Here is a 21094-nt window from a genome sequence, read left to right on the forward strand (position 1 = left end):
GCTTTTATGCCAACGCCAGCCATCTCAAACACTCCACAGATGCCCTTCCTGTGGATGCCAAAGACCGTAGCTGATTTCCTTAGCTCCTGAAGGCAGAGCCGCAGCCAGGGCTGTTTCAAATAGGTCCTCATGGACTTGCTGTTGTCACACATGACCATGAGCTGTAGTCGATCCTGCAGCCACCCACACCTGGGTGGGAGAGGTGCCACTTCCCTCGATGCCTAACAGGGAGAATGTTGGGACTGGGGCCACAAATGGTGAGAGGCACCAAGTCGCAAAAATTGTCATTGGTGTTAAAAAGGCAAATGTGTGACTGACCCAAGCAAGTGGCTGTTTGTGTCATTGGTCCAAACGGGCTGCAGGCCACTCCGTGAGTGGGCTGGGAGGTATTCTCCTGCATCGGACCCATTGAAAAGGCTTGTCTCGCATGAATGGTCTTTTCGGTCTACTGTCAGCACTGCAGACTGAGCTCTTAGCACAAAGAAAGCAGCCACAGAGACAAAGGAGGAGCACAGGGAAATTCCAGAAGCAACAGAATAGACGTGAGCTGTCCACAAACTAGAATGGGAAAGCTCCAAGGCGGGATGGCTCGACAGCTGGAGGCTGTGGCAGTGGTACCCGGGCCTCCTGAGCAAACTCTCTAGATGCCCCAAATGGCCCTGGCAGAAGCAGCCACCCTGGGTAGTCAGGCACCAACCAAGCTGAAGAAGCACGCTGGTCAAAAGTGAGCGAGGGCAGTGGAAAGTGAAAAGGCAGCACACCGTGAGAAAGTGGACAGGCAATACCGAAGAAAGGACGGCTGTGTGGAGTCAGAGGAGAAAACGTGTGGGCCCTGGCCACCTCATGAGTCCCAGAGGGCCGTCAAGCCTCACAAGCAAGGGCCACAAAAGCCTGGCCAAGAGCTGTGGCACCCCTGCTGTCAAGGGCCAAGAGGCCTGATACCCGACGTGTGATGTGAGGACTGAAACACCAGGGGGCGCCACTAGCTGCTGCTTTGAGTTCGCTGCGGCTGCTCACCAAACTCTGGCAGAAACAGGCGCTGCGGGAAGCCAGCGCTTGAAAAACTCCTTCCTGCCCACCCAGGATTCCCATCCAGGTAGAGCGAAGGAACCCTCGCCAGCAGGCGGCGACTGATGACAGCAGAGATGTTCACTCGTGCCCAGCACACGGACTCCTTTGACCCGTCTCCCCGCTCCTAAAAGCTCTCTGCGCTCTACGGTCCCCGAGATACAGGTGGAGATAGGAGACGGAGTCTTCTCTGCCTTTGCGGAGGCCGGATGAAGCGAACATGCTTCCTTCCTCTAACGTCTTCAACCTGGCTTTTCTGTGGAGCACCCTGTACTACGAACCTTAGACTCCTGGGACAGCCGACCTCCTAAGGCCTGCTGAGTCCCACCCAGTTCCTTCTAAACCTGTCAGCAAGGCCAGTCCCCTGACAAGCCCAGCGACGGGAACCACGATTCTAAGTTGTTAAGACTGTAACAAATGGTTTTTAAGGCTTTACTACATTATGTATTTCCGTATGTATGTATGTATGTATGTATGCATGTATGCATGTATGTATGTGTATGTGTGCATGTATGTGTATATGCGTGTATGTATGTTTATGTATGTGTGTATGTATGTATGTATGTGTGCATGTATGTATTTTGATGGGGGAGCATGATGCCGCAGCATGCATGTGAGGATCAGAGGATGGGGAATCAGTTCTCTCCTTGCGCCAAGTAGGTTCCAGAACTGGACTCAGCCATCACCTCTGCCTGCGAAGCCATCCTACCCCACCTTGTTTCCAAATAGGGACTTTTTTTTTTTTTCTCCAAAGTCGCATTCAGTTATGACAAGATTGAGAAAAGACTGAGAAACGTTATAGTCTTCCCACGTCCGCCTGACCGTGGACTCGCAGCTTCCTCCTTGGATTGCCTAAGCAAATGGCCTGTCGCTATGGTAGACGAAGACAAGCATGTAGCTTATAGTTGGTCCCTGAAACACTCAGTTCTGTACAGCCTCAAGACTTAGCGTAATAACGAGTGTCTATCCAAATAAGACTTAATGACTCCCTGTAATTCCAACTCCCTTGTAATTCTATAAAAACACCTTTAGCCGAGTTTGTGTGTACATGTCTGTATGCGTGTATATGTGCGTGCGCCTGTGCATGCGCACACGTATGTAGGTGCACATGTGTGTGTGCGTGCGAAGGCCAGAAACTGAAATCAGGTTTCTTCTTCAGCCTCTCCCAACTTTATTTTTTGAGGCAGGGTTTCTTGATGAGGCCAGACTGGCTGGCCCATGAGCCCCGGGATCTGCTTGACTCAGCGACCAGGCTGAGAGCCTTTACCGTCGCTGCTGAAGATCCGAACTCGGGGCTCCATGCTTGCGAGGCGAGCAATGTACTGACCGAGCTATGTCCTTGAACCTAGGTGTGTTTATCTTTTCAAAAATTCAAATGGTTATTTTATTTTTCTAAATTTTATGAAATTCTCATATAGTGATTTTTTTTTTTAAATCTTGGTTTCCTAAGATACAAGACTTATCAATAGGAGCAAAACAAAAAGTCACTCTTGTACCTGGAAAACTGAGTAACACTTTTTCTTCTCTTTCTGCTTCCCAGCTTCTTAATACAGAGCACCTACCCTCCAATTTATCCCCACTTTCAAATGAGCTATCAATTGCAGGCTCTGCGCCTTTTTTGTGGGCTGACGTGAGCATACTCACCACACAGGAGATTATAGACTTCAATGTTTTCAAACGGTTCGATAACAGTCTGCTCTTTAAAGCTGGGTCCATGTGCCAAAAAAATCGCCTACGTGACAAGGGTTATAGTGTTACTCGGTGGCTTCTAACTTGCAAAGTGTAGGACGAAACACCCATTTCCTTTCTTGGACAGCCCTCTATTTGTTCCTTAGGCCTCTTTAAGAATTTCTTTTAGGGACAAGAAATTTTTTGAAAAGCAGTTTCCACCTGTGACCTGCCCCAGTCCCACTCGACTGGGATCCCGGCTGTATCTGCCTCGCCAACACCTCACATACCTCCGCTTAGGAGGCAGCAAGCAGGGCTGGAAAAGCTCTGTCGACACAATTCCAAGACATCTAGAGAATACACATACAAATCCATCATCTCACACTGCGCTCTTCATATTTCTTACATATCACTGCTCAAAGGAGGTAAGGCGTGAGGGGACATGCTGACGCTTTGAGCATCAGCATAGTTTAAACATTGGCACAAATGCCTAACTCCTCTCTTTCTCTGGCACCTAATTGAACTATTCAACATCTATTCAACTGCTGGTCAACGCCTCCTGCTACACATTTAATATGCACTTCAGACATGTATAGCCGGCCTTTTTCTTGCTTTCTTTTTCCAAATCAGCAGCAGCGATGGTCAAACACCTTCTAGGGGTTTGCCAAGTCTCCCTTGTCGCCAAGAAATGATGAACCCTAAACTGGGGCCTCTGAATTGGTTGTTTCTTCTGTATGGCATACTCATCGTTTGCTTAATGTTGGAAAACGTAATTGTTGCATCTTCAAATGTCTGGCTCAAATGAGTTGAGGTCAAAAGATTTGGGAGCTCCAACCCTTTCATACTAGCTGAAGTTGCATGGCACCCTCAAAAGCACCCACCCTGAAACCCTCCCCAGCACCCCCTTACTGTTTTTTCTCTGTGTCCCACAGCACTTCATCCACTATCCAAACCACATATGTCTGCTGTGTTAGTTATTTCTTATCTCACTGCTGGCTTGTTTCTGTGTAAAAGCTGCAGGAAGTTACCTCCATGCTCTTGAATTCGTTGTTGTAGCCATGCGTGCCTCCACCGCAGCCAGAACCCGTGTTCCTCCTGTGAAAAGGTAACATTGTTACACACTGGAAAAGGTAACATTGTTGCACACTGGCAAGGGTGACATTGTTACACACTGGTCTGTGCGCTGATGAGGTGTTGTTCTAGGTCAAGTTCTAACAGATATGTATATAGCTTATGTTTTCGAAGAAACTTTTCTGACAAAAAAGACGTATATTTTCATCCTCAAATTCACCAAAATAAAGAGAACAACAGTAGGCCAGAGAGAATGAGAATTCTACCTTTTACAAAAATAATTCAAAGATTGTTGGCTCTAGGATGTTGACAAAGGAAGAATAATAATAGGCGAAGATTCAAAGGTTTCGCCCTCGGGGCGGGTGGAGCCGGCTCAGATGAAGGCGCTTGCGGCCAAGCCTGACTGAACTCCGGCCAATCCTAGCTCATGAAAACTCTCCTATATACCTCCACATGCACACCCACCATGGCACATGTGTCCACTCGCACATACACAGACAAAACAGAAAATAGATTTTAAAGAATGGTAAAATTTCACCTTCAGACTCACTTTTGCACACTAAAATCAATATGACAGAGAATTCAGGAATTTAGATATAAACTTCTGAAACTCAGGGAAATATTGAATTCCTGCTCTGCAGTGGAGATGCCTAGGGGAATAATATGAAACCCTGAGCAAGGAATACTTGGGAGGAGTTGCTAATAGCAGGGTAAGAAAAAACATATATTCTGTAAAGTCAGTGTTTATTTCTGACTTTCCCGTATTTCCTCCTGTAAGCAGTTATTCTGTTAGTTAAAACGACTCTTCGAATTTAATTAATTTGTCTCTTGTCAACTTTTTATATTTTAACATTTGAAGTTAGTGCTATTAATTTTATGTACAGTTAGACAAAAATAGTGATAAATTAACTTAGGTTTCCTTAAAACATTATTAAACTGGTCTAAATTTGGTCTCTGAAGCGAAGAAAATTTTAATTTCTAAAAAATGCCCTTGGAAGGTTTCTGTCACCTGATTCCTTTCTCTGTGCCCCACATGGGGCACACACACAGAGTGGAGGAAGGGGAATGAAGAGGAAGGAGAAGGAGAGAAAGAGAGTCTGTGTGTAACGCTGGGCACGAAGAAGTAACTTAGTGGTTTAGAAAGCTTACTCTGGTGACTGGACAGGTTGTTAAAGAGGTTAAAGAAGACCTGGGTTCAAATCCAACGCCCAAACTATGGCTAGCCGCGTAACTCGAGTCCCAGGGTATCTGATGCCCTCTTTCAGGCTCTGAAGGCATCACACACATACGGTGTCACTAGCAGGGTGGCCTTTAAGGTCTCAGGAGCTCAAGCCAGGCCTAGTTGGTCACAGTCTCCTTCTGCCGCCTGCAGATCCAGATGTGGAACTCTCAGTTCCTTCTCCAGCACCGTGTCTGCCTGCAAGCTGCCATGCTTCCCGCCATGATGATAATGGACTAAACCTCTGAACTGCAAGCCAGCTCTTTATAAGAGGTGCCATAGTCATGGTGTCTCTTCACAGCAATAGAAACCCTGACTAAGACAAACACTAATTTTTCTGGGACGGGGAGATGGCTTCATTGGTAAAGTGTTTGCCATATAAGCACAGGGAGCTGAGGTTAGATCTCCAGAAGCCTGGCATGATTGAACACAGTTGTAACCTTAGTCTTAGCGCTGCACTCAGGGTTGGGGAAACCCGCAGATTTTCAGATCTTTCTGGCCAGCCAGTCTAAGCAACTGGTGGGCTCCAAGTTTAGTGATAGGGCCTGTTTCAAAACATAAGTTAGACAGTGATTGTGGAAAGATGTCTCTGGCCTCCAGTACTAGGCCTTGTTCACCCACACGCACAAATGCACTAAACACACACACACACACACACACACACACACACACACACACACAGTTGCCAATAGAGTTACTCCACAAAGGAAAAAAGGCTTGATAGGAAAAAGATTAAGTTCTTTTCGAGTCCCATAAGTAGCTGCGTGGGCAGTCCAGCCTTGAGCACACAGGATGGTGCTGGCTAGACAGTGCCCATCATCTAGAACTGCACTTCAGCACATGGTGCCCAGGGGTATTATTCTGGGCTAACCTACCTTCCATACCAAGGGCCTCCTAACGTCTCTTTGATTTCAAACGTCAAACAGCAAACATTTGAAGACTGTGCCTCCATTTAGATATACACATTGAATTCATAACATCTTATGTTTAATAGTAGTAGCTTAATTTGGTTCCCATATTTTCAGGAAATACTTTACAGAATGTGCTTCTCTAAAGCTGAAGACACAAAGGGCTAAGAAACCCATTCTCAAGCAGAGACTAGTGCCATCTAGTGACAAACTGAGGAACTGTGTACGGTCTGGTCAAGCTGTGCATTTCCAGGTTATTTTTAGAGACTAATTCAGCCACGCCCCCAATCTTTCTTCCTATGCACACATATTGAGATCAACACCCCATCCTCTTTCATCTTCTCTTTCTTTGTTGAATGTGTATTTCCACCACTTTTTTCCCAGCCACTTACCTCTTCCCCCCCAACATTTCACTGCAATGATACCCATTAGGACAAAAAAAATACAGAATGACACTGATTCTGTTTATATTCACTCGTGCAGGTAGAAAAAAAAATACTAAAATGATATTAAAAAATCATAATCAGGACAGGTGCAGTGGCATACACTTTTCACTCCAGGACTCAGGAGACCGAGGCGGCTGCCTGCATGAATTTGAGGCCAGCCTCGTCTCTGCATTGAGTGGAGGCCAGCCGGGACACAGTAAGCCTCTGCCTCAAAAAAAAAAAAAAAAAAAAAAAAAAAAACCAAACCAAGAATCAGAATCAAGCAGGCAATGAGAAAACGGAACCATATTTGTTCTATGGAGCATTCACTCAGTCTCTCCCACTGAGTTGTTATAGAAACTGTGTCTGTGTTCCAAATGCCTGGCCACACAAGCAAGCATTGCCCAGGGTTGTTGGGCCCAGGTGGTGGTGGATAGGATGGAGGAGTCAGGGTGGTTTTATCTTCCCTGACAGCCTTTCTACTTTACAAAAGCTCAGTGATCAGCATGACTTACCCAGCTAAACAAGAGATAAGTGCCACCACCAATTAGTAGAAACCCTGGCCATCCTGGGCTGGAGAGATGGCTCTGTGGTTAAGAGCACTGGATGCCCTTCCAGAGGACCCCAGTTCAATTCCCAGCACCCACACAGCAGCTCACAACGGTCTATAACCCCTGGTCCAGAGGATCTGACATCCTCACACAGACAAACATACAGTCAAAACACCAATGATCTTCAAGAACCAGCTAACTGTTCTGTGTGTCACTCTCAGCCTGAATGATGACAAAACCTTCAACTCTTATCTGTCTTTTAAGAGGTAGAAATGTGCTTGTTACTCATGCCTCTGGAGCAGTGGAAACAACTCTCAATCTTCTTCCGCCTTTTGATCTGTATTATGAAAATGAAGATATTAACAGAAAGCATCTAAAAAAATTGGTGACAGAGAAGCCCTTGGTTGGCATGAAAGGCCAAGGAAATGTCAGTGGTCAGAGAAGTGTGCCCTGGCAGGAGCGGAAGCAGAACAAGCACACAGTCCAAGTTTTCATATACACAGGGAGCGTATATGAGCAGACACAGACCTCATAGCCAGCCATTGCCGATCCACCAGGAGCTGAGCTTTGTCGATTCTGACATTTTTGGCATAGTGCAGTCGTTTTGGCAAATCAGGAGTCAAATAGGGTTTGAAATGTTGATCAGGTTTTCGGCACTAAAAAAAAAGAATAAGCATTTCTCCCATGACACATCAAATATGCAGAGCAAGTTTCAAAATTTCAACTTAGCAAGGGCGAGGTGGTGCATGCGTGTAATCCCAGCACTCCAGGGAGGCAGAGACGGAAGGATCTCTGAGTTCGAGGCCAGCCTGGTCTTCACAGTGAGTTCCAGGACAGCCAAGTTCTACACAGAGAAACCCTGGCTCGAAAAAACAAGCAACAAAACATACCTAGATAAATAAAAATTCAACTTAAGGCAAGTGCATAAGCAAGTTTTAGAAGGAAGCAGATTTGGGCAGGCACGAGGACGGCTCAGCATTGAAGAGAACTTCCGCTATGCCAGCGGAAGCCCTGGTTCAGTTCCCAGCAACCCCGAGGTGGCTCACAACCTCCTATAACTCCAGTTCCAGGGGATCCCACACACTCTCAGCTTCCTCAGGACCCTGCAAGCAATGAGTACATAAACTCATTCAGGAAAACAGGCACGTAAATTAAAAATAAGTAAAAAAATTTTAAACAAGTGGCTTTAAGATTAGCTAATTAACTAGTAAAAATGCTCTAGTATCCACATGGCCAAATATAGTACTTAAATCATATTTCTCATTACTGCCATCAGTATGTTGAAATTTACATTCTGACTAAGTGTTTGGTGTTTTCCTTAAATTTGTATTCTAAGGTATTTATCTTAAGCCACCACACATTTCTCCTCCCGTTTTTGTTTGTTGTTTATTGTTTTTTGGGGTTTTTTTTTCTTTGACAGAAAATGAAGTATGTGTGGATTTATAGTGCAACCTTTAACTTTGAGGGTAAATTATATATGTTAGTAGATATGGGCATAGATATGCAAATCAGTTTAATTACACCAAAAACCTGATCAGAACTGACTCATCCTACCTTTTAAGTAACTATTTCTTTAGCTTTCAAATCACTTTCACAGCTTTTGAAAGTAAATATACTCTTCAATTTGTGAAAAGTTTATCGATTTATCACAAGTTAGTAAAATTTTATAAAAATTTTGTTCAATAATTACTATTTTAAAACCTTAAAAATGAAAATCACACTAGTGTCTGTCATGCAAAATAAAGATGAAGAAATGAGGAACAGAATTACAAAGGAACTTTCATAAACTCGATGAGAAATAAAATGGAAAAATAAACATATAAGACTATGAGAAAATAAAAATCCCTCTCCTTCTAGTTCTCTTATTTTCTAAACCCATCCTTATTAGCTAGCTTGTGTCGCTTAGGCAATTTACAGAAGAAAAATGAGTAACTATGAGACATGACACAGAAAGAAATTTAAAAGAAATTAAGGCAGTGAGAGAGTAAGGAAAAATTAGCCAATGAAAGAGGGAAGGAAGTATCTGTTATGCACCTTCGCCATTTTTTTTGTTTGTTTGTTTTTGTTTGTTTGCTTATGTTGGCATCTTTTCCAGACTTCGCACTTTCTGCTCAGTACTTCCATCACTTCTGGCAGGCTCAGGGCGCTGCTGAGCACACCTTCCCACAAGAGAACGGAACAGGCCTCTGCAATCAGCAGGTGGACCTCTTACACTGTTGTTCACAAGGTTTCCCCAGCGAGCGACTTGGGTAGCCCCAGAGACCGCCGGGTTTGCAACGCCCCTTCCAAGGGAGCAGGTGTTTATTCTTTGTGATTGAGAATCTGGTGCAAAGACGGGAGATTTAAGGTTAAACCGGCTCTGGTCAGCATGAGCAAGCGCTGGCGGTTCCAGCCCAGCCTGGTTGAGCTCTCCCACCCCGGGGAACCTCAGCCCAGTTTCTCCCAGGTTGTGCAGCTCCATCGCCAGCTGCACCCCGGCCTGCACAGCCTAAAGGGATTTCAAAGTCTGCCTTCCTCAACGCTTTGCGCCGCTCGGATATTAGAGGTGAGCTCCTCCGGCCTAGACGAACTTCAGCTGCGTACAGCCGTTAAATGAGGGAACACAGAGAACAGTACGTGGACAAAAGAGACAAGATGAAACTCTGAAGTGCAAGCACTCCCTCGCCCCCTCCACGCACAAACGTGCGAGCAAAGCATATGCAGTTCACAGGTGCACCGGTAGGGGGCGATGTTGTTCATCAGTAGGTTCCAGGTACCCGCTACTATTCCGTGTTTCTTTATCCTCCGTCTACACTCCATCTTCCAGTCGTTTTTTTTTTTTTTAATTTTCTGACTGCTTGCCACACGTAGTTACAACAATTTCGATAATAAGCTAATAAATTCCACACAATAGGAATATATCTGCCACTGCATTTTAAATACAACAATAATATGTTAATAAATTAAAAAAAAATTAAATTGTATAAAATGGACTTACACTGAGGTTCCTGACAATTTCTTCGGAATTAACTGTATCAAGACAAAAGGACAAATCACATTACACTTAAATCACTACCAAAAAAAAAAACACACATCTATTTGACCCACACATTTCTTTACCGATAGCTGTGGCCCTGAAGAATTAGACAAAAATGATTTACGTCAAGGAATTACTTGGGGATTAAAGACTGGAGTACGGTGTAGTTTTGATCCAACAGCGTGGGAGAGTAGGTTTCTCGTGGGCTTCTGTGTGGTTTCTCCAAGAAGCCACCCAGGCGTCTACAGTCTCAGACGCTCTCAGATATGGCAGCCATGCTGACACCCTCAGGGGGTCCCCTCTGTTTCCTTCCTACTTACAGGTGAAGAAGTCCTCCGGTATGTTGTAAGTCCTGATTCGGGGGGCAGGTCCTTGGTACATATAGAAGTTAATTTTAGGGAAATAGTCTGTCATGTACTCCACTTTGTCACAGTAGGTCTGGTCCATCCCTGAATGAGAGCAAAATAAAAGCCTCACTGGACGGGCATAAATGGTCCCAATTGTCTGTCTTTGGTAATGTCAAATAGAAGATGTTTTATGTTACAAATCTCAAACTCGGATACACTGAGAATTTGTACAATTTATTCAGTTATTATCATTATTCTGTAAATGGCAGAGCTTGAAAATTAAGGCAGTGGATGAGAAGAACCGTGTTTACTAGTTGAGACTTAGTCGGAAAACTAAAGAGGTCATTCATTTAATACAGATGAGTTAAAGTACTGAAAAGTGTTTTCTCTTGAAGGAGCATTTGAAATTCTTATAAGTGCCATGTTCCTTAGAAAAAGTTTTGGTTAATTAATTCTTTTAAAAGTTTAAATTTAACATCTTCCTTTAATAAAATCTACGTGAAAAGTTCTTCCTGTGGTCCCAACACAGCAGACAAAGATATAGTAAACCATCTTAGATGCTTTAAACCCACATTATAGTGGAAATCACTGAAGCCAGGAGGAGGTTTGTTTTTTCAGTGATAATTAAATTTTTATTTTTTATATTAATTACAGCTTATTTACTTTGTATTCCAGCTGTAGGCCCCTCCCTCATTCCTTCCCAATCCCACCCTCTCTCATCTCCTCTCATGCCCCTCTCCAAGTCCACTGATAGGGGAGGTCCTCCTCCCCTTCCATCTGACCCTAGCTTATCAGGTCTCACCAGGACTGGCTGCCACATCCTCCTCTGTGGCCTGGCTAGGCTGCTCCTCCCTGGGGGGGGGGGGGGGGGGGTGTCAAAGAGCTAGGTTTAATGGTGTGAGTGAGTGCACGACTTCCAAGAAGCAGGATTTGTCTTCCTTTACTACTTAACACAAGCAAGCTGCAGAGTTCACCTTGAGCTGGGGATCGAGAGGAGATAGGCCTTTTGCAGACAACAATTGTGATTCTTGATGACACACCTATTCTTATAGGTTAAGGAGATGGCAGGACATGCCCCATTCAGTAAAGTGCAGCAGTCGTTAAAGCATAGCCAACTGCTGCGAAGAAATCAGGCTGAACAGCAGCCTGAGCACTTCGTAGACTGAGTGACAACTGGACCACAGTCCTCTGAACTGCTAGGAACTATGAAACTCGACTTCCCAGAAAATAAAGCACAGGGACAGATACGCAGAACTATTAAGGTGGAAACGTTAGACCCCTTTCTCTCGTGCTTTACCAACAAGATCCATTCTTTGCTTCTCTAGCAGCATCTACATCTGGGAATTCAGACTTTAAAATATCACTTTCATTTTTGTATTGTCTTTGGAGGTATAAAATATAATCAACACAATGCAATTAAAATAAAATTTAAAAGCACCATACCGTGATCAGCCAGAAGGATTATATTGACACAGTTGTGTAAACCCCTCTGCTTCAGACCCTCCATCAGCATTCCGAAGGCATTATCGACTAACTGCAAGGCTTTAATCACCTAAAAAGAAATCAGAGTTAAAATTGTCATTTTAAGTTATTTCAGTTAACTAAATAATTACCCAATCAAGGAAAAAAAAAAAGTCAAACACATTTTCTTCTCTAAAATAGTTGGGCTTAAAAGCCAGCATCAGAGGCAGCACCGGTGTCACCACAGTTACCAAAAACAAATACTCTCAGTGTCTGTGAATAACAACAACAGAAGTTGAACTGCGTTCAAAGAGAGTCTGACTAAAGGGTCATAACGTATGAGAGAACACTGAACACCCACACAACCATTCAACTGTAGATGTTTTCACAAGAATGCATGGTGGTGGAGGCACGGGCACTTCTAAAACAGCCACAGAGTTGCACGCACCCTGAAAGCTCGTGTGGCAGCCAGACTGTTAAAAAGAAGCATATTCCACAACCACGTAATTCTATTTCTATACAAATATTACAGGCAAAGAAACCCATCATGTTACTGACTTGTAATCTTAATTCTAGAAGGTATAAGTTATGCACAGATTTTAAGATTCATACACTATAGTCTTTACAGTGCGTGTGTCTCTGTGTGTGTCTCTGTGATTGTGTGTGTGTATTGTTGTTGCTGGAGCCCAAGTTCATAGCCACAAACATGCTAGGCAAACTCCCTGCCCATAAAACATTTTTACAGAGAACAAAATGTTCACAATATCATGTTAAATACTAACGAAAGAAAATAAAATTGTAAATTCAGCCATTTATATTACATAACCCTGGTTTTATATGTAAGTATTCTTTCTAAAGTAAAAACAGATGAACAGGAAACTAACGTAAATATACCGAGATATATAAACAATGCTTGTCTCTGAGAGGTGAATTAGGGTTTATAGTCTTTGTGTTTCATAATTTTTCTTTATTTATGAGTATAATACATTGAACTGACCTAAAGTTTAATAAAGTTGTAATTTTTCTTTTTTTTAGTGAAAAGAGAACTATCATAGTAGTGGATTAGGGAAATGTATTTTTGTCTCTCATACCATTGCTACAACTATTCTTCGTTTTCTTCATTAGAGATATAATTTTACAAATCAGGGCTAAAGACATCAATGAGCATGTCACGTGCAGTTCTCACAGAAAACACTCACAGGTGCGGCTCGTGCTGCTAGAATATCCTCTCGAAAAGCCTAGGGCTCTCCTGGGTCCATAGTTACTAAGAGACAAAGAGAACATACCCCAACCCATGATCTGTCTTATGCTAATCCTTCCCCAGCTCCAAGATGCTCACCTGACTCTCAGTCTCACGGTGTTTACAATCTAGTGTGCCCATCACTGTCCCAGATTCCATGTGCCCTTCCCCACCACCATTCCACCCTCCCAAATGCACCAGGAGACAGTTCAACCTCTGTCCTCTCCCAGCACCTGAAATGCTGGACTTCCCACGCTCCTGAAACCACTCGTGCATGAATCCTTCTCACTCAAAGGTCTGCCTGAGCTCCTGCAGGGTGAGAACAATACTCCCCAACTCATCACACATCTGCTAACTAACTGTGGCATCTTTTAGGAACGTATACTCAGTCAGCTCTGGGAATAATGCTGATGAAAAAGGATAGCGTGTTTATAGCTGTGGCTTGGATGGTAGAGCTCAGCTTCTCTTTTGCACCGCAGACATACATAGGGCGGTGGGTCCCCAACACCAGGGGGAGAAAAGAAAACGGAAATCCTGCTTTGCATAGAATCGTGAGGCGTCGCTTTCACAGTGCACACTGTGGGAGCAGTATGTGAAGTCCTGGTTTAAGGGGTTAACCGGTAAGACCAAAATGAGTGATTGTGCTTTGGGTCAACAATTTTTTCCCTACAAAACTGAATTCGGAACTGCAGAGTATCCAGCTGGCTGGAAGCTCCAATGCTTTCCCAAAGTCACCATCCTTTCATGGGTAACCGACCTCCATATTTTTACTCTACACCGGACTCTGAAATTCTGGTGTGTGTGTGTGTGTGTGTGTGTGTGTGTGTGTGTGTGTGTGTGTGAGCATGGTTGAAATTGAAGCCAGTCTGTCTCCACTTTTCTCTTTGGAATGACATGTTCCCCCATTTCTCATCCTCCTGAAGATGTAAGGATTCCCTACCGGATACTGAGCAGCAGGTGACTCTTACTATAAAGAAGGTTAGCCCCCGCGTGTTTTCATCTTCCTCACTAAGCAGTCCTAACAACCAATCAGCACTCAGGACAGCGGCAAGGTGGACTGAGAGATTGATGACAGCCTGAATTACATAGTATGACTCTGTGGGAAGGATGGAGAGAGCAAAACCGGAGAAGGGAGCAGGAGGAAGAGAAGAAGGAAGAGGAGAAGGGTAGAAGGAAGGAAGAACCAGAAGGGTGAGGAAAGGGTAGCAGACAGGAGAAAAGGGAGAGAAAACTGGGGAAGAAGGAAGGAGAAGAAGGACAAGGAGGGCGAGTGGGATCAGAGAAGAAGAAAGGGGAGAAGGGGGGAGAAAGGGAAAAGAAGTTTCTCAGCTCCTATGGCTTCCTCACTCGCCAAATCCCAGAGCCCTCTAAATCATCATTTCCTACAGCTCTCTCAATGTAACACTATGTAGCATTTAAAGTTTTCCATTTTCAGCAGCTTCTCTATTCGAGACCATTGCAAAGACAAATGTTTCTCTGCCCTTCTCTTGCCCAATCTATACGAGCTCTAAATACACAAGGGACTGGCCACTCTGCTTTCCTAATGACAAAGCCTCAGTGCCTCCTGTGGACTATTTTTGTGGCCCACAGAGACCTGAGTGCTTGGGTGTTTGCCTCACTCCTTAGCTTTTTAATCCTTCTCTCTGGTTCCCCGTCAAGGAACTGTCCTGGGGTGTGTGGGAAGGCCCACCTTGACAGGGGAAGCACCTGCTGCTGGCTTCCCAGACGGTTCAGAAGGAAGATCACCCGCCATCTGCATGCTCAGCCCTCCCTCCTACACGGAGTTGATTTGCCCTGTTGTTCCTGGTGCCTCACTGAGACTCCTGAGGCATTCTCAGCCCTGTGGGCTGAGTAGCCGGCAGCTGTGGTTCCCCAGCAAGAGACAGCCATTCTGGGACTATTCCAATTACTGAGGCAACCAGCATCCAGGCCAAAATCATCACTGCGTTCTCACCTGCTGTGATTTGGCTGCCATTACTATTGTAAAGCTCACACAATGGACCCTTCATACATATCTATCAAACTCTGACCAAAACACTCTCCCAGCAAGCCACAATGCCCCCCGTCACAATCTCACTAGAGCAAGACCTCTTCAGAGACATCTCTGTGCACTCAGCTTTTTCAGCACTTTTCACAGCTACTCTTAAAACCTAAAACTAGGTAACTTTAGTACTACAGCCCAGAAAAGAAAAGACAAAGTTAGTGGTACCTAGTCTAAGTCAGGCAAATGCAGAGACAATGTTCCTCCTCCAATGATTAATCTTCTCAAACGTGCCCAGAGAGTAAAGGTACATAGCAGTTCCACTAGGGAACAAACAGTTATTCATTCTCAGAGCCACCAGAATAAGTGTAAAATTCCCCATGAAGTTCAGAATGGTACCAGGAGGCTGACAAGGTCCACAGGTGGCAAGAACTGAGCAGGGCTTTGCATTAGGAACCATGTTGGCTTAAAAAAAGGAAGTTGGGCTGGAGAGCTTAAGAGCCCTGGCTGGTCTTCCAAAGGTCCTGAGTTCAATTCCCAGCAACCACATGGTGGCTCACAACCTTCAATAATGAGATCTGGTGCCCTATTCTGGCTTGCAGGTGTACATGCAAGCAGAACATCATATACATAATAAATAATAATTAAAAATCTTTATAAAAAAGGAAGATGGGAAAAGGACTTTGGTGGTAAACAGCAAAAAAGGAGACACAAACAAACCAGCTCCCATTCTGGTGGAAGGCTGTTGTTGAATGAGTTTCCGTGTGGTCTCTTACTCCTGGGGGCTTTTACAGCTTGACTTTATGGACAAACAGCAGAGGCAACAGTGGGGTTTAAAGAACAGAATGGTTTTGTTTGCTGCAAATAGTATTTAAGGACAGCAGTCATGTGGAAAAGGTGTATGAGAATGGCCTGGCTAGTGAAGAAACTGATATTGGCAGCCACTCAGGTGATAATGAGGCCTCTGAGAGACAGTGCCTGAGGTGCTTGTGAGTGCCGTGAGCGGCTGTGTGTGTGTAGACAGCCGGCATAACAATGAGAGACGGTCAGGTGACTCCACTTTAAATGTCCATGTTATGGTGCTGAGTGGCCCTGTGGTATCTGGCCTTGAGTTTTCAGTAAGTAAATGAACAGTAGCACATCAAAGTCTTCATCGGGTTGCCAAGCAAAAGAATCAAGGTACAGTTAATTAAGCAGTTATCCTTCCTAGAGCTTTTAGCAGTTTCATGATTAAACTATGAAACTAAAATACTGATTTCAGCCTTTTAATGGCTTGATCTCACGTATTTCTTAAATGTGCGTGTTCACTGGAGATTTTGAAAAGCCTGTCTTATGTTGCAGGCTAGGCCTAGATGATTTACCACCTGTTTGGAAACGAGCAAACAACAACAAAAACCGAGCTTACCGCAGCACTGACTGGCCCGCTGTTATGTCCTGCAGAATCAGGTTGTTCCACATATAAGGTATAAAAACTAGGTCTAGGGGTAAAATAGAAACAGAGGAAGACATCAACAATTTGGGAGAAACCTACAAATGGGTCTGGGCTTTTGTGGATCATGAGCACGCTGGCCGTTCCTGCCTCTTTCTCTCTGGGAGGCTCCTCGTCCAGGCTGGACGATGTACTTGCCTTGAGTAGAAACCTGGCAGGAAGTAAATAACACCCTCCCAGATAAAAGCACTGTGGTGGCTCAGATGTGAAACAGCTTGCTCTGGTGGCTAAGGCCTCTCTTAATACGCCCAGCCCTCTCTAATTCCTGGTGTCTGGCCTTTGGCTGACTCTCTCTTCTCTGCCTGGTTCCTTTATCATCAGCTGGTGTGGATTTTGCCTGGTCCTCTCTTTCAGCATGCTAGGACTCTGATGCTAGTCTGTGGCCCTTCCAGCTCCTGGAGTCACCAGGACCTCTCATTCCTGCCCCAACTCAGTATCTTTGTGAAATCTGCCTCTCCTCTGACTGACTCTATCTCTATTAAGGTCAGCAAGGTCCCCCCAGAGCACCTGTACTCAGGAAAAGAAAGAAAAAGAAAGACAAACAGGGAATTCCGAGGTTTTTAAGAAATCACCTTTCAGCTTTGGGCAGATCCAACCATTTTAACAATGTAGAGATCCTCTTTTCATATGGGACAGAACTGGAAAAAAAAAGTTTTAAAATTTAACAAAATAATTCCAACATATTTTCCTTAGGGAGAGTTAATACCTTCTGGCATCCGTTCCATGGTTCATGATGAAAACACTGAAAGGGGCACACTCAGAAGGTCCCATGGTCAGAAAGACTTTCAACAAACACTGTCTAGTCAAGACAGATCACTTTCTTTCCTCCGTATTCATTCCTCCTTTAATTTTCCACAATTAAAACGAACACCATTGATCATCAACACGTTGACTTTCATTCACTTACGCATTCTCACTCACTGGTTGTCGGCTGCCAGATAGTGTGCGTTCATTTGGAATAGAATCCATGAGTGAGAGGCTGTGAAGACATTCACTCTGGCTGACATAGTGTGATGGCTAGTTTTATATGTTAACTTGTCACTTAGAATCCTTAAGCAGGATGAGCAGGATCTCAGTTAAGGAATTGTCTATGTGAGGTTGGCCTATAAGTAAATCTGTAGGGATTGTCTTAATTATTCATTGATGTAAGAGGGCTCAGTCAATCGTAGGCGGTACCATCCCTAGGCAGATGGACCTGAGTGTATAAAAAACCCAGCTAAGCATGAGCCTGTGGGCAAAGCAGCAGACAGCATTCGTCCCGTGGTTTCTGCTTCAGGTTCTTGCTTGAGTGTTCACCTACCCTGCCTACCTGATGGACTGTGACACGAAAGTACAAATACAGTCAACCCTTTCCTCCCGTAGGCTGCCTTTGGTCATAGTGTTTAGCACAGTGGGAGAAGGAACTAGAACTCAAAGGAACCCACTGAAACTGGTCCAAACCAGGATCTGCTGGCTACATTTTTTTCAATACTGCTCTTACCAGCTTTCCTAGAATAGAGTAGGACATTAGAAAGAATACGTCCTTGAAACATGGTGTCCTTGGAAAGAGGGGTGTGGATAGTTGAAAGATGCATCTTTCTAAGTGTTCCTTCCAAGAGTGTCCGATCAGTGGCTTTCTGGCTACAACAACCTCCATGTACCTCCTACATGCTTCCTTAGAATAACACACAATAGACTCTATATACAGAGCATGCATACCAGAAGCCATTGAAATATTTGATGTAAAGGAGTACTGTAATTGGACTTGCAGTTCAAAGGAACCTTTTCAACTGACAAATAAAAGTGGATCACAGGGGATAAGAAGCAGAGAGGTGTGGAGAAAGGAGACCCAGTAATGTAGGCAAGGAGGTGAAAGTTCAAACTAGAGCGGTAACAAAAGATTCTCAGTCTGGGTGGTGGCGGCAGCAGCTGTGGCACACACTTTTAATCCTAGCACTCTGGAGGCAGAAGCAGGCAGGTCTCTGCTGGTTCAAGGCCAGCCTGATCTACAGAGCAAGTCCCGGAACAATCAAAACTACACAGAGAAAGAAAAATCATTTTAAAAAAGATTATCAGAGTTCTCAGACTGCCTCTCCTGGGAAGACGACTCAAAAGCATGGACTGACAAACCAGAGAAGCTATATAGGTAAGAGGACAGAATCAACAGCTCCAAGATCTCAGGCCTAACCAGCTGAAGGGATAAGAATTACGATCATAAATAAGACAAAATGAGGCTAGAGTGTAGCTCCTTGGTAAACTGTGTGCTTAGCACACGTGTGACACACGGTTCAGTTACTAACGCTGAAGGGAAAAGGGAAAAAGAAAAGGGACAGGGAGGTGGCCCAGAGGCTAAGACTTCCTTTCATTGTCCACCTAGAATTGTCTGAAAAGAGGATCTCAGGATTGGCTACTGTTGGGGTTGGCTTTTGAGTTAGTCTTAATTAATTGGTGGAGAAGACCCAGACCAATGAGGACAGCAGCAATCCCCAGTCAGGAACTCCTGAGCTCTGTAAGAAGGGAACGGTTCGAGCTCAGCACAAACAGGCAGGTGAGCGCACAGGCAGGTGAGCGCACAGGCATTCATTCTCTCTCAGCTCCTGACTGTGGGTGTGATGTGGTCCTGCCTCTGTGGCTTTCCTCAGCATCAGATTTTAACCCAGAAATGTGCGCTTCAATAAAAATACCTTTCTCCCATATGTTGCTTTATGTCAGGGCATTTTACCACAGCAACAAAAATGAAACCATGACAGCTGATAAGGTGCCTGACCCTGGGTTTAATCTCTGGGACCCACACGACAGAAGAAGAGAGCTGACTCGAATTATATCCTCTAACTCCTGCATATGCTCCATGGTACAGCTGAGTGCAGTACACACACACACACACACACACACACACACAAGCTAATAAACCAAATAAATGGCCAACAAATAAATGAGGAAACCGGTCCTAGAGATCTCTGCCTAGATGGAGTCTTACCTGAAGGCTCTTTTCCTACCTGTTGTAATTCATGTAGATGGTGGGGAAGGAGCCGTTGACCTGCACATCTGATCCGGGCCAGTAATAGGCAGCAGCCTTTAAGCCTTGATACATTGCTGTCAGCCAAATCTATAGAGAGTGAAACAGGATAATTGTTTGGGTACCAACGCTGTAACCTGCTGTTAACAACTGTGTTTACCGAGAGCTTGTTCCCGTCTGCACAGTACATTAACACAGTACATTAACACAACTAGTCAGTCCGCCTCAAAAATAAAACATATAGACAGGTAGTAACAGTTCATCATTTCTTCCACGCTGATAAAATTGCCTAATTCTTCACCTCTGAAGAAATTGCCAAACGGCATGGGCGGGGGTGAATAGATATCTTTCCGAGAAAAGCTGAGCATTGGTACATTGATGAGACAGTGCCCAAATTTCAAGCTAAAACCCCCTTGTTTACTCAGATAATAATACATAGTAGTAAAACCTGCACATTTTCAGCCATTAGCAACCACACGGATGATGAGAAGCTCGGGGCAAACCGGGAAGACGGAGCTACCGTGAAAACAGGGGCTTGGAGGCCCAGAGGAGAATGCTACCTACCGGCTGGCCACCCCACCAGGTGGGATTGTTTTTCTCCGCTGAAGAGAGTGAAAAACTCTTGTTGAGGTACACATCATACATGTTGTTGTCGATGATGCCGTGGGATTCCGGATACAGGCCCTGCGATGTGCATTACAGAAATAAGATTGTGAAGGAGTGTGCGCTGGCGAACTCTAGGCAGGTTGCAGTGGCCACAGATCTGCGTGCAAGCCTAGAAAGAACGCCATATGCTTTTCCATACAACGGTCCCGATTGGAGACTGTCTATCAGGGACACAAAGATGGGCACCCTACGCGCCTGCTTCTTGGCTTCAGCAGCAAATGACTGACAGGTGGTCGGTATGGGTGGCTGTTGTGGTTTCATCGTTAAATGTCCCACAGAGGCTCGGTTGTTTTGGCACTTGGTCCCTGGCTGGCGGTACTGTTCTGGACGGTTGCAGAACTTTTAGAGGGGAAAGCCTTGAGAGAAGTGGGAAGGGGGCTCCTGAGGACAGGCCTGGAGGTGCGTGTGTGTTTGCTTACATGTTTATTATCTGTGCGATTATGTGTGTGTGTTGTGGGGATGTGTACATGCCACAGCAGGCACAAAGAGGGAAGAGGACAATCTCCAAGAGCCATCTCTCCCCTTTCACTCTGGGTCCTGAGCAAACAACTCAAACTGTCAAGTTGGGCAACAAGCCCCTTTACCATCTCCCCAGGCCTTGCTGTTTTATAGCCCTGCCCCACTTCCTGTTCCCTCTCCCTACTTCCTGAGTACTCAGGAACATGACCCCCTGGCCCCCAGGCTCCTGCCACCATGTCTTCTACCATGACGGAATGTATCTCCTCGAACTGTACTGCAGAATAAGCCCTTCCATGCCTGCTCAAACTGCATCGTGACGGGGATGTTGCCACAGCAATGAGCCAAGTAACTGACCTAACTCTAGAAGAGACCAAAATTTTCTACATAATTGAATTGCCACGCTTCCCAGCTGACCGTCAGTTAAGTAAAGGGCAATGAAAAATTCCCGGAGAGTGAAACTTCTCAGGTTTGTGGCGGAAGTGGCCAGAGCCTCACAAAGGTGAGTTAGCCTAATGCTAGGCATGCGTGAC

The 21094-nt window shown here is 44.8% G+C and overlaps 1 protein-coding gene across 1 annotated transcript in view; it reads right to left on the reverse strand.

Moving 5' to 3' along the window:
• The window catches only part of Enpp3 (ectonucleotide pyrophosphatase/phosphodiesterase 3), a 68378-nt gene that overhangs the window by 20462 nt on the left and 26822 nt on the right, over positions 1 to 21094 (reverse strand). The window contains exons 8-17 of the mRNA XM_055599298.1: positions 20004 to 20123; positions 19420 to 19529; positions 17017 to 17082; positions 16361 to 16433; positions 11717 to 11825; positions 10247 to 10375; positions 9888 to 9919; positions 7439 to 7566; positions 3765 to 3831; positions 2713 to 2800 (exon numbers count right to left, since the gene is read on the reverse strand). Of these exons, the coding sequence (XP_055455273.1) occupies positions 2713 to 2800; positions 3765 to 3831; positions 7439 to 7566; positions 9888 to 9919; positions 10247 to 10375; positions 11717 to 11825; positions 16361 to 16433; positions 17017 to 17082; positions 19420 to 19529; positions 20004 to 20123 (922 nt within the window). The remainder of the gene's footprint in view (positions 1 to 2712; positions 2801 to 3764; positions 3832 to 7438; positions 7567 to 9887; positions 9920 to 10246; positions 10376 to 11716; positions 11826 to 16360; positions 16434 to 17016; positions 17083 to 19419; positions 19530 to 20003; positions 20124 to 21094) is intronic.

This window comes from Psammomys obesus, unplaced genomic scaffold (assembly GCF_907164565.1).
Source record: "Psammomys obesus unplaced genomic scaffold, mPsaObe1.curated_primary_1811, whole genome shotgun sequence".
NCBI lineage: Eukaryota > Metazoa > Chordata > Mammalia > Rodentia > Muridae > Psammomys > Psammomys obesus.